General features: G+C 35.1%; 1 protein-coding gene across 10 annotated transcripts in view; it reads right to left on the bottom strand.

Moving 5' to 3' along the window:
• Positions 1 to 13,222, bottom strand: part of LOC124982295 (C-type lectin domain family 2 member D11-like) — a 68,120-nt gene that overhangs the window by 54,510 nt on the left and 388 nt on the right. For 8 of the 10 annotated variants that reach the window (XR_007108237.1, XR_007108239.1, XR_007108241.1 and 5 more), the window contains exons 2-5: positions 12,313 to 12,444; positions 8,089 to 8,217; positions 3,256 to 3,434; positions 2,590 to 2,696 (exon numbers count right to left, since the gene is read on the bottom strand). Coding sequence is in view for 4 of the 10 variants with exons in the window: in XM_047548678.1 (XP_047404634.1) it covers positions 2,590 to 2,696; positions 3,256 to 3,434; positions 8,089 to 8,217; positions 12,313 to 12,391 (494 nt within the window). In the remaining 6 variants the exon portion in view is untranslated. Of the gene's footprint in view, positions 1 to 975; positions 1,129 to 2,589; positions 2,697 to 3,255; positions 3,435 to 8,088; positions 8,218 to 12,312; positions 12,445 to 13,222 lie in introns of all 10 variants that reach the window. The other 2 variants (XR_007108238.1, XM_047548679.1) reach the window with 1 other exon arrangement.

The following is a 13,222-nucleotide window of genomic DNA, read 5'->3' on the forward strand; positions in this document are numbered from 1 at the left end:
GACAGGGAGGAGGGAAGGGGCAGGGAAGGGACTGGGGAGGAGACTGATCATTTGTGGTGTATGCTTGAAGAAATGTGGCATCATGAATTCCACTATTATATATAATTGCAATGCACTAATAAAAAAATTTAAAAAGAAGAATTACAAGGAGAAATAGACAAATACATCAATAAAGTAGGAAAGATGGAAGGGATGAATTGTAACTTGTTATTTCGTCCTTTTTGGGACTCATCAGTACAGTGTAGCTAATGCTATAAAATTTTAAACATTTTGTTTTTAAAACTCAATAATAAATAAGCCATATTGAGATTAGGTATCCAATAAATGAAGAGTTCAAGTAATTATCTGTCATTTGATCTTAAATTGAAGGAGGATTTTAAATCTAATAAAGGGTAAGATAAAATGGCCTTTTTTAAAGTATAGTAGTTATTTATTTATTACTCTGTAATCGAAAACACAAATATTGAAAATTAAAGTGTAAAAAACACTTTGTCACTGCTTGTAATATTCTAGAATATAAAATAAATATTAATTTTAGTACTTTTTGAATTTTCATTTATTGTTAAGAGAATTTGGGGTGGCTTAACAAAATGTTAACGGTCTCAAGCCAATTATAATTTTTCATTGACTATTAAATCATTTGCATGATTTCAGTTGTCTACTCATTTCTATGGTCCCATTCATTCAAAGTAAGTACTGACTATATAAGAAAAGTTTTATAACTGTCCAAAGAAGTGGAGTTCACTGATATGGATTATACTCTAGGTTCAAAATATAAGTTATCAACTCATACCAAAACACCTGTTTAGTTTAGAATCATACCCTTTCAGATTCCTGTACTTTGATATTGCCAGGACAGTTTGCAACTTGGTTGTCAGTAAATTTGTGAATGTATATAGATAACAATTTAATGATGGGCAAATTAAAGAATGGAGCAGCAACTGTATATAACAAGTTACAAAGCATCCCTCTAACCTGCTTTATTTTGAAGAACCTGACATAATTCCACACTTGTGGACATAGCTGTTTGGTCTGCTACATATCCACTTCCTGTCTGTGTAGTGCCTGGCACTACTGATTCCATTATCATTCAGGTAGGCACATTCTCCATCTCCTTTGATGGAAAACCTAAAACCAGACACAAAAATATTAAATATGCATAGGTTGGACATTCACTTCTCCACTATAATGTCCAGCATCAACCCTCCATGTTTTTTAATGTGAACAAGAGAAATGTGTCAGTCATTGATAATATATGCTATTTTTGCATTTAGTTTCCTTTCATTCTCAAGGTCTTTGCTTGAATCACATGGGTTTATTATTCATCTATACCAAACCCATTTATGTTATTGATTAGGTATTTAACTGATGCTTGCTGCTGTCTCCAAACTGTTGTCATTGGTGGCCTTCCCTGAAGATTGTATTTAGTCTTCTCTCCAATTGTTTCATAAATGTATGAAAAGTTTTTTAAATTACTTACTACTAAGTTCCTGGAAGAGTTTAACTTTTTTGATGGAAGTGATCGTGGCCCTATATTTTACCTGTTCCAATGAGATGATTACATTCAAAATACCACCATTGTAATGTTCATAGTGCTAGAAACAATTTAAAGGAGCTAAGGCTTCTTTTGGCTCATTGTTTCAGAGGTTTCAGTCCATGGTCAGCTAGCTCTGTTGCTTTGGGCCGATGTGAGGAAGAGCATCATGGTAGAAAGGCATGGCAGAGGTAAACTCAGCTCACTGCACTCAGGAAGCAGGGGCACGCATAGGGAAGGGGCAGGAACTAGGTAGGGTCCCCAAGGGCACACCCCCACTGAGTGCCATATATCCAAATTTGGGGAAGTTGCAACCTATGCCTGTCACTCAGCACAATGTTTTTAATGCCCACTTTCAATATCCAACATATGCAATGTGGATGAGAAATTATCTGATTATGTTTTTCTGAATAGAAGGATAACAGTGCATCTAATGTCTCAGGTTGGAATGTCAGTGTATCTACTTCCTCTAGCCATGCCCCAACTGCCTACAGTTACCAACAAGTATCCATTAAAATTATTAACCCATCAAATGGATTTATCCACTGACTTCCTTCTGGCAATAAAATTTTAGAAGATATTCCCAAAGCTTCTCTGGAAACTTGCTTTTATAAATGGATGCAGCAGTGTAAAGAGTGTAGTTTTACAGGTATCAGTCCTCAGTGGCTTCCTAGGATTTTACAACCCTCCCTGTGTATCAGCAAATTTCTAAATCAGTGTAAGTGACTGCAAGAACTATGCCAGATGCTGTCATCCTGCTAAAGATGTCAAGTGAAATCACAATAAGGGATCTTCTTTCTAAAGACTCAGGTAGTCAAGGAAGAGCATAAAAATATTTATATTTTTGGGGGGTGAATTTAGGAATTTAGTGGGGATTGAATCTAGGGCCTTGAGCATACTAAGCACACTCTCTACTGCTGAGTCCAGGACTCATATTTCTTATCTGCTAGTGCAATGCGCTTTCCATGTGGATACCTTTTCTCATCTCATAAACACAAGTCACACACATAACCACACATGAAAACGATAGAAGAAAAAGAAGTCTGAAAACTTACGAGGATTTATATTCAGTTTTGTCTGTCCACTTCCAAACGTGATGTGATGATTCTCTGTTAAGGCCAATCCAATGATCAGAAAGGCCTTTATATCTTATCAGGAAATTCTGTCATAAAACACAGAAAGTGAAAACATGTGTTTCTGTATTTCAGAAAGTTCTGGAGTTTATTTTCCCTACAGCCTTCTCTTTTGCAGGTGGCAGCATGGTATAATTGAGAATAGATTTTGGAGTTAGACTAGTCCTCGATCCCCAGTTAAGTCATTTAATATCTATGACACTAGATTTCTTTGTCAGTGACCATATATTCAAATTTGGGGAAATCACAGCCAATGCCTGTCATTCCAGCACGAAGTTTTTAGTGTCCACTTTCAATATCCAACATGTATCAATGCAGATGACAAATTATCTGATTACCATATTTATGAGTAGAAGGAGAACAGTATATCTAATCTTGCAGGTTAGTATGCCCACGTATCTGAAATGACTCAGAGTTCCAGGCCAAGAATATACCCTCAACAAATGGCACACGCTAATATGTATCTTATGCCACAAATTCTTTCTGAATGGAATCTTTTGTCATATTTCAGCTTTAACTTTATGCAGCCTAAACCACTCATGGGGCAAAGAATTCTAAAGAAAAAAGTGATCCAAAAACTTTTCTTACCAGTTCCTCATGGCTTTCAAACTGAACAAGACTGGCTTCTAAGGAAGCACAAAAGGTCTGACTGAATGTCCAATTCCCTATATCGTCAGAAAAATAAAAACACTTGCTTCCAAATCCAATCCAATCTTTTGGGCAGGTAGCAAACACAGGGTTCTCTAAGATTGGCTTGGTCGTTTTTGCTAAAATTGAGACAACCACAAGTAATAATAATAAGTAAACTTTTCATCTCTCTTATTTACTTTTTTTTCATTTTATAATCCTGTGGTCCATTTTAAAGTATGTATATAGATTGTTGCATTCCTGACTCATCACCAAGTCTTATCTCAAGCATAATAATCATCTGTCCAGTGATATTCATGTGGGTATCTGCTCCCCTTTCTGGGGTCGTCCTCCCCGCTATTCACAGCAGAAAGGAAAACTCCTTACTCGTCCTATATTTTACTATCATGCATTTCTTATTTATTTATTTTTTATTTTTTTATTTTTTGCAGTACTGGGGATCGAACTCAGGGCCTTGTGATTATGAGGCAAACACTTTACCAGCTGAGCTATCTCCCCAGCCCGCATATCATGCATTTCTTGAGGGATGCAAAAGCTTCCAGTACACAAAGTATGACACCATTCAAAATGCTTCTTTTGATACCAAAAGAAAGATCTGGGACTTCCTGTATTGTCTGATTGTGTGTGTGTGTGTGTGTGTGTGTGTGTATTGTTAAATGTGTGTAAAAATATTTTGGCCATTGGCCATTGGTAGATGTCCTGAAACCAACAAGATTTCAGAGTATAGCTTATTGGAAGAATAGATATTTTTATCCCATATCTCTGCCTTTTTCCTCCCTTAACATCTAAAAATTATGCATTGCTTTTTGGAATGTTTAGTGAAAGCAAAACAAAAAGAGATCAGGTAAGAGCTATCGAATATCAAAAATGACTTATTTACCCTTAGATTTAAGAGTAGATGATTCTTTACAGCTATTCCTAATTCTCATTCCCTAGAATGAGTCTTTAGGGAAGAGGATAAAAGCAAATAGTTGTAAAGAGTAGTATCATTGGTTTATTTTAATATAACAGAATTATTCTCAGAGACTGCTAAGTATTTTAGGTGACATTAAATAAAAGTTTCTCGCAAAATATTTATCTGGCTAGACTTGTGCATATTAATTGAGCTAGTTAAGGCTAATTTAATGAAATAATATGTTTGTCATATTACATAGCTTTATGAAATATTCACTCCACCTATAGTCAATTCTCATCTTATTTCCTCACATAAAATGTTTAATATATTCTTTTGTTATTAACAAAAAATAAAATTATATGCTAACTGCTGGACCAATTAAGTCTTGGGAGAGGGGTTAGTACATTAGACAACTCTCCTGTTCACAGAAAAAATTTCATCAGAGGATTAGTTTTCTTAATGGAAAAGTCTCTGAGTTTTTTAAATAATTTAATTTATTTACTGCAGCAGGTGAATACCAGAATTAAATATACTATGTGAAGGTATTTACTGAAGAATTAGTATACTTTTTGTCATACTCCCCAACTAATACATACTCATAATTTGAATTATACATAAAATTACATTATGACAAATTATTAAAGCAGTATATGCATTAAATCACAATTTAAATTTTGATAATATGTAAATTATATTTTTTTGATATTATCAAAATTTATATTAAATTATTTTAAAATATGAATTACTAAAAGTATAATTCTAAATAATCTTGAAAAATTATTTGGGCTTACCATATGATTTTTTAAAAATGAAATTTCAATGTATATATACATATTAAGTGGTAAGAAAAAATGAAAAATATTAAACATGAAGACATACACAACTTAATATAAAGATGTCTCATATTTCACTACAATAAAATTCTAGAGTAGAAAATACATTTGAAGAAAACAAACCAACTATTCTTTTTTTATTGTTAATTTTTATTTATTCACTAATTCTTTCATTCACTCATTCATTTGTTAATTTTTTGGTGGGGAAATCAATCCCAAGTCCTCGTGCAAGCTAGGCAAGCATTCTACCACTGAGTTATGCTTCCAGACACATGGTTCATCCTTATTTAAAAAAAAAAAAAAATAATAATAATAATGATGGGTTTCAAATCATGACAAAATTTATATTCCAAAAGATATATTGGAATATATTCCAGTAGGACAATATAATAGATGAATTTTAATATACCAACATTAATGATGTGCTAGAAATTACATCATTTACAACTATTTAAATATCTGATGAAAAATGTCAGGTAATACATAGTTTTTCAAATTGTTTTAGAACTTGTAGGATGACTTGGGAGGCTGAGGAATTGTAGGATGACTTGAGAGGCTAAGGCAGGAGGACAGTGAGGTTCAAAGCCAGCCTCAGCAATTTAGCGAGGCCCTAAGCAACTTAGCAAGACCCTGTCTCTAAATAAAAGATTCCCGCTGGTTGTATAGTTATCTATGTATACAGGGTAATAACGTCTGATTCATTCTACTGTCCTTCCTATCCCCGTACCCCCTCTCCTCCCTTCAGTCCCCTCTACCCAACCTAAAGTAACTCTATTCTTCCCTAGCCCCACCCCCATTGTCAATTAGTATCCACATGTCAGAGAAAACATTCAGCTTTTGGTTTTTGGGGATTGGCTTGTTTCTCTTATCATGATATTCTCCAGCTCCATACATTTACCAGCAACTGCCATAATTTCATTCTTCTTTAAGGCTGAGTAATCAGACATTATTACCCTAGTACATATATAACTATAGGACGGGTGGGATTCTATATCATATATAACCAGAAGAATGAGAAATTATATTCTGTTGTATATGATGTATCAAAGTGCATTCTACCATCATGTATAATTAATTTAAATGAATAAAGATATTTTAAAAAAGAATTTAAACATTGTTTCTTTATAAAAACTAAATTAAATTAAATAAATAAAATAAAGAAGTGTTAGAAGACTTGATGAATGCAGTATGCATGTATGATAATTATCGTGGTGAATTCCATTCATTACAATTCATATATGCCAATAATTATAATAAATAAAACATCATTTTTAATAATGAAATATATATTATATAATATATATTTTAATAACAATATATATTATATATATTACATTATATATAATATATATTATATATTATATATATAATGTCTGGAGGGAGATATGACTCAGTGGATGAGCTCCCCAGGTTCAATTCCCCCTCCTTGAAAAAGTGGATAGAAGTTGTAGGAACAGCAAAAATTTGAAGACCACTTTTATAAATCAAAATACACATATTTTCTTGCTTTAAGTCATCTCTACCTGAGCAGTCCTTTAATATTCCAAGGAAATCTGGTGATGTATTGCCTCTATCTACAAAGGCTGAATATTTTTTAAAGAGGTGTGTAGTTCTCCTATACTTTCCTGCATTTTCAATCTGCTTAAGTATAAGATATAAATACTTAGGTCAAAGGCTAAGCCTCTACCTGAGAATATTTCAAGTGGACACTTCTCACTTTATTCTTTAATGAAATGACATTTCTGATTGGGACATGTCAGGAAATAGTTACATAAATGAAATTTCTACACTCATGGCTTTGCTTGATCAATGAATGGCAATACATTTTTTCCACAGCGCAAAAGAAAATTCTTTATTGTTGACTTTTCTCTTCCTAAGATTTTATATCCCATTTGTTGGTTCAACTTCCAAAATATCCACCCTGCCCACACCTGCACTTATCATCAGGTCTAAGCCATCACCACTTCAAGTTGATTTCTACAAGATTTCCCTAAAAAGTCTTCCTGCTTTTATCCTGGTCTCCTGACAGTCTATTCTCATTATGGAAGTCAATTCTTTAGTCATCAAAGTTCAATGCGGCAACTTCTTTCTTCCTATTGTAGAGTGAAAGCCAGTTTTTAAATGACTTACAAGGCTCCTGCTGTCCACGGAGGATATATTCCAAGCCCTCAGGATGCCTGAAACTATGGATAACACTGAACCCTATATATACCCTGTTTTTTCCTATACATACATACCACTGATAAAGTTCTTTTTACTTAAAAGATCTTTTACTTAAAAGACAACCTTTATGGCTTCTCTTTGGTATATCCAAATCGCCAACATTACTGCTTTTGAGCTTTAGGGGCATTGTTAAATAAGGATTAGTAGAACACAGATACCAAGACAGTCAACCTGATAATGGAGACAGCTCCATGGATGGGCAGGTTATGGATACATTAGACAGAGGGATGATTCAAATTTTGGGCAGGATGAAGAAAAATGGCATAAGACTTTATTACATTATTCAGAGCAGTGTGTAATTTAAAATTTATAAATTGTTCATTTCTGAAATTTTCCATTTAATGTTTTTGGAAAACAGCTGACCATGTGTTACTGAAACCATAGGTAATGGGGGATGCTGTACCTTCCCCTGTCACTATTATATCACTCTTCTCCACTCTTACTCTGCTCTATCTACAGCACGCTCCTGAAATCTTAGAGCTTTGCTTTTCTTGTTCTGTCTGGAACAGTTTCCCTAGGAAACCATGACTTTTTCATCCCCTTTAGAATGTTGCTAAATACCTTCCCAAGGAAGATCACATTGCTACACTCTGTATATTACAACCTGTTCCACTCTTACCTTGTTTAGTCTTACCTGTACCTGCCTGCTAGAAATTAAGTTCGAAGGGAGCAGAGATTGTTTTTTGTGTGTTTTGTTTGCTTATACATCTCAAGCACTTTACACAGTGCCCGATGCATAATGGAGCTCAAAATTAAATGAATATTTATAGATAATATAAATGTGTACAAAATATTGCATGGTTTGGAGAAAAAGTAACTTACCTGACAAAATAATGGGAAGTGCAATGACAATTGTAATTAGGACTAAGATAATGATAAAGCACCAATAATAAACTCTGATAGGAGTTACAGGAGATGAAACTGGTGGAAAGTTTCCTTGAAGAGTTTTACCTGCAAAACATAAATATCAGAATACAATCTCATGAAACTCTTCAGGAGAAAAAAATTTAATTAGTCACAGAATCAACTCCAAGCTTAGTTTGCACTCTCCTACTGCAAGTCTCTTTTACAAAAGGTCCTGTCCATCAATAATATCCATGAAAGAGTGTACAGACAAGGGAAATGGAAATTTTCCTCTACAGAATTTTCCAGTTATTAGAATAATAGGCAATAAAAGTATAAGACACAAAAAAATCAGGATGAAAAAGAGACATATAAATAATCAAGATTTTCCTCCATAATAAATGACCTGGTTAGAAGTACGGAGGGATACATTAGAAGATAAACAAATGTAATTCACCTTTTTTCCATTTAAAAAGTTATATTTATTTTAAAAAAAGAAATTTTCTTTTCACATGCCTTTAAGTAAAACAACTTATGGCCTAATTTCTTTTTTTTTAATTTTTTAAATTTGTTCTCTTTAGTTATACATGACAGTAGAGTGTATTCAGACATACCATACATACATGGAGTAGAACTTCCCATTCTTGTGGTTGTACATGGTGTGCAGTTACAGTGATTGTGAACACAGGAAAGTTATGTCCAATTCATTCTACTGCTTTCCCATTCCCATCTCTCCTCCCTTCCCCCAATTCTTCCTTGCCCAATTCAGTGAACTTCCACTCCCTTGCCCCACCTATTGGAGTCAGCATCTGCATAGCAGAGAGAACATTTGGTCTTTGGTTTGTGGGGATTGGCTTATTTCATTTAACAGTATAGTCTGCAGTTCTATCCATTTGCCAGAAAATGCCATATTTTCATTCTTCTTCATGATTAATATTCCACTGTGTATATGTACCACATTTTCTTTATCCACTCATCTGTTGAAGGGCACCTAGATTGTTTCCATATCTTAGCTATTGTGAATTGAGCTGCTATGAACATTGATGTGGCTGTGTCACTATAGTATCCTGATTTTAAGTCCTTTGGGTATATGCCAAGGAGTGGGATAACTGGATCAAATGGTGGTTCTATTCCAAGTTTTCTGAGGAATCCCCATACTGCTTTCCAGAGTGGTTGCACCAATTTGCGGTCCCATCAGCCACGTATGGGTGTGCCCTTTTCCCCATATCCTCACCAAAATTTATTATTACTTCTATTCTTGATAATTGCCATTCTGACTTGATGTAATGCACCATTTTAACAGAATAAGAAAAGCAGGACACAGGAGCATCTCAAGAAATGCAACAAAAGCATGTGAAAAATTTAATATGAACCCATAATAAGATGTCTCAACAAATTATGAACTGAAGGACTTTCCTTAATTTGATAAAAGACATCTACAGATAAACTGTATCTAGACTCATTCAGAATGGTGAAAGAATAAATGCCTTGCCCAATTGGGGTGAGGCTAGGATGTCAGTTCTCACAAATCCAGTTGACATTTTGTTAAAGGTTCTATCCCATATTAAGACAAGAAAAAGAAATAGAAGGACACAGCTTAGAAAGAGATAATAGTATTTTTATTCACAGATAACATGGTTGTCTATATATAAAATTTCAAGGAATATACCAAAAGGCTATTAGATGTAATAAATGAATTTATAAATCTGTAGGATACAATGCTAATCTTTAAAAATCATTTCTATTTTTATATACTAGCAATTACCAAATGGAAATTAAAATGCAAAATCAGTACCATTTATAGTAATACCAGTTAAGATAAAATAAATGTAAACCTATCAAAATATGTTCATAAGCAGTATGATGAAAACTATATGCAAAAGTGATAAACAGCTCAGAAAAGAATGGAGGAACTTTAGTTACTTAGAGGGAAATGAGAGGGGGAAAGGGGTGAGGAATAAAAGTTGGTGGAATGAGACAGACATCATTACCCCATGTACACATGTATGATTACAAAAATGGTATGAATTTACATTGTGCACAACCATAGAAATGAAAAGTTATACTCCATTTGTGTACAGTGAATCAAAATAGTCTGATATTACACATATGATCAAGGTCTTGTAGTGTTTGTCTTTCTGGGCCTGACATTTCATTTAAAATAATGTTTTCTAGGTTCCTCTGTATTGTCACAAATTGCATTATTTCATCTTTTTTGATGGTGTATAGTAATCCGTTGCGTATAAGTCACATTTTCTCTGTTCATTAATCCATTGATGTACGTTTAGGCTGATTCCATATCTGGGCTATTGTGACTAATGCTGCAATAAACTGTGAAGTGGTGGTGTCTCTTACCAGAGACTGGGGAGAGCAGTGGGAAGAAGATGGGAAAAGGGTGGTCAACATGTACAGTGATACAGGTAGGAGAACAACTGCTGGTGTTTAATGGCATAGCAGAGTAGACATAGTGAGCAGTGACACACAGTGTATTTCACAATAGCTAGAAGAGAGAATTTTTAATACACTCACCACAAAGAATACCCAAGTTTAAAGTGATGGGTATGGGCTGGGGATGTAGCTCAGTTGGTAGAGTGCTTGCCTTGCATGCATAAGGTGCTGGGTTCAATCCCCAGCTGGTTTCAATACCCAGCACCACAAAAAATAAATAAATGAATAAATAAAAATAAAGTGATGGGTATGCTAATTGTTCTGACTTTATTACTACCCAATGTATATATGGATCAAATAGCACCTTGTACCTCATAAGTACATATAATTATTATGGATCAGTCAAAAAACTAAAAAGTCAAAAAGCTGGAGACTTTGAAGGTAAAAAACAGGCACCTAAAATGTCTTCTACTAGAGATTTCAAATATCCAACAGGACTCAACACCAGAACTTTCTTACATGTTACTAACAGCTAGCAAGATACCTATTTATAATACTTGGTATTTATACCACTTGATATTCATATTTGACTCTGACTTTTTATTTTAAGTAATAAAATAGTAATTGTACATATTCGTTTTTCTTCTACCTTCCTTTACTGTGTACTCTGCTTATCGCTCTCCAAATCATATGCCTATTATACTTTGTAGCTAACAATTTCAAATTCTTAGTTAGAAAACAGTATTAGAATTCATCTCTCAGAGGAAGAAAGAAATGCACCATATTATTGGTTTAATTTTAACTTCAGTTTCATGATCCAAATTACTTACTTACCTTATAAAAGCAGTTAAGTTTTAGTTATAGGGCAGTTACAAATTAGTAGCAATTTTATAACATCTGTATTTGGAAACATGAGTTTCAAATTTGCATTGTTTAACCCAGTTCAATATTTGACCAACTTGCCAGCTGGTTAAATATTTAGTTCTACTTATGGGAACACTATGGGCTTAGCTGATAAACATTAATGGTCTTCAAGAATTTTCTTTTTTTTTTTTTAAATATAAACCCACCCTGTTTTCCAGGAAATTCAATATCCTGTGCTCCCAAATAAAAAAAAGAAAATAAATTAATAAGCTAAACTGGGAGAGGAGAAGGAAATACATATGTGTACTTCATTTTCTGCTTTTAGAAAAACATGTATTTTACTTCATTTTTCTTTTTTCTGAAGTCCTTTTTTCTGTACAATAGAAATATCCACATGTTGTTCTTCTTTCTCACATAGCATCCCCTGCAATTACCGTAAAATAAAAATGACAAAGGATTTGCTGGTGGATCAGTTCAGACTCCCTCCCTCCCTCACCCTGAAATTCCTACATTTCTCTTTAATTACAAAGGATCTGCAAACTTAAAGGCCCAGCTTCTGCAGGGTAAATTTTCTTAGTAGCATATTACAGAGTCCTGGGCATTGGAGTCTGCCATCACTCTGGGACATAAAGTCACAGTGTGACTTGCCAGAGTGTACACCGCCAGAGACTTGGGCAAAAGCCGTCTGAACGCAAGGAGCAGTTCCCTCGCCCTCTTGCAGTTAAATTCACTATTCATTTCTCTTGCGCCAGAAATATTTAAGTAACACATACCAAAATACAATAACCAATGTAACAATTCTTTATCTATCCTCCCACCCACTCTATCCCCCGAACATGTCACCTTCTGTGGAGATTGTAAAGTACTAATATGCCTGAAGTTCAGCTCCCTTTGTGATTCAGGGGCTGGGGAGTAAAAATGCCCCTCTTAGGATTTTTCAAATTACTTTACCACGTCCTGCTTTCTCCAGGCCACCTGTGAATTCAAGGTCTGTCCTTAACATTTCCACTGAAGTCTCTGCTTCTGTCATCGTGGTGCTCAGACAGGAGAGTTCACTAGTGCTGAGCAGGAAGCTGAAGAGCACTGAGAAATGAAACTCAGTTGTGGGAGTGAACTCGGGACTGTCTATTCATACATATTCAGAATGATTTACTAAATTGACAGATCCGGGCCCCTGAGGGAAAGAGCATTTCGAAACAGGGGAATCAGGGAACCAAATTAAGGGGAGCATAAACAAATAAGTTCAACAGATAAATGCTTTAAGATTTTTAAATTTTTTAAACTTTTTAAAAATGTTTTTAAATTTTTTTTAGCTTCACAGACCTCTCTCCTTCCAAGATGAAATAATAAGGGCCAGTTTTATTCTCCTACTGAAATCAACTTTCAGAAAAAGGACAAGTATCCTTTCAAGCACAGGTATCATACCATCTCCTGGGGCAGGAGGCATAGGAAAGCCTTAAGGTGTCCAGCTCACTCACTCATCCTGACCTTTCTCCTGGTCCACACCCTGCCTGGCACCCTCCGGGCTGAGCCTGCCAGCCTCACCAGCACTCCGTGGTGGGTTTGGGGTTAGGTGTCTTTGTGTTTGTTTCTCTGTAATGTTAAGGGCTGAGGAGAAAACCCTGGAGATTGACAACAGGAAGACAATGCTTCCTAGGCTGGCCTGGGACCCGACCCTTCTCTGTCGGGCAGCTCCTGCTCTTAGATCTGCCAGACCCCCTAACCCTGTGATAAGGAGCCAGGGACACCCTGTCCCAGTTTGGGGGCAGAACCCGGGAAATCAGGGAAACCAGGCAGAAGCTTAGACCCAGGCCAGATTTCTGAATTGGGGGCAGAGAAAGATGCATAGGGGGAGCATGAG

The sequence above is a fragment of the Sciurus carolinensis genome, chromosome 4 (genome assembly GCF_902686445.1).
Source record: "Sciurus carolinensis chromosome 4, mSciCar1.2, whole genome shotgun sequence".
Taxonomy (NCBI): Eukaryota; Metazoa; Chordata; class Mammalia; order Rodentia; family Sciuridae; genus Sciurus; species Sciurus carolinensis.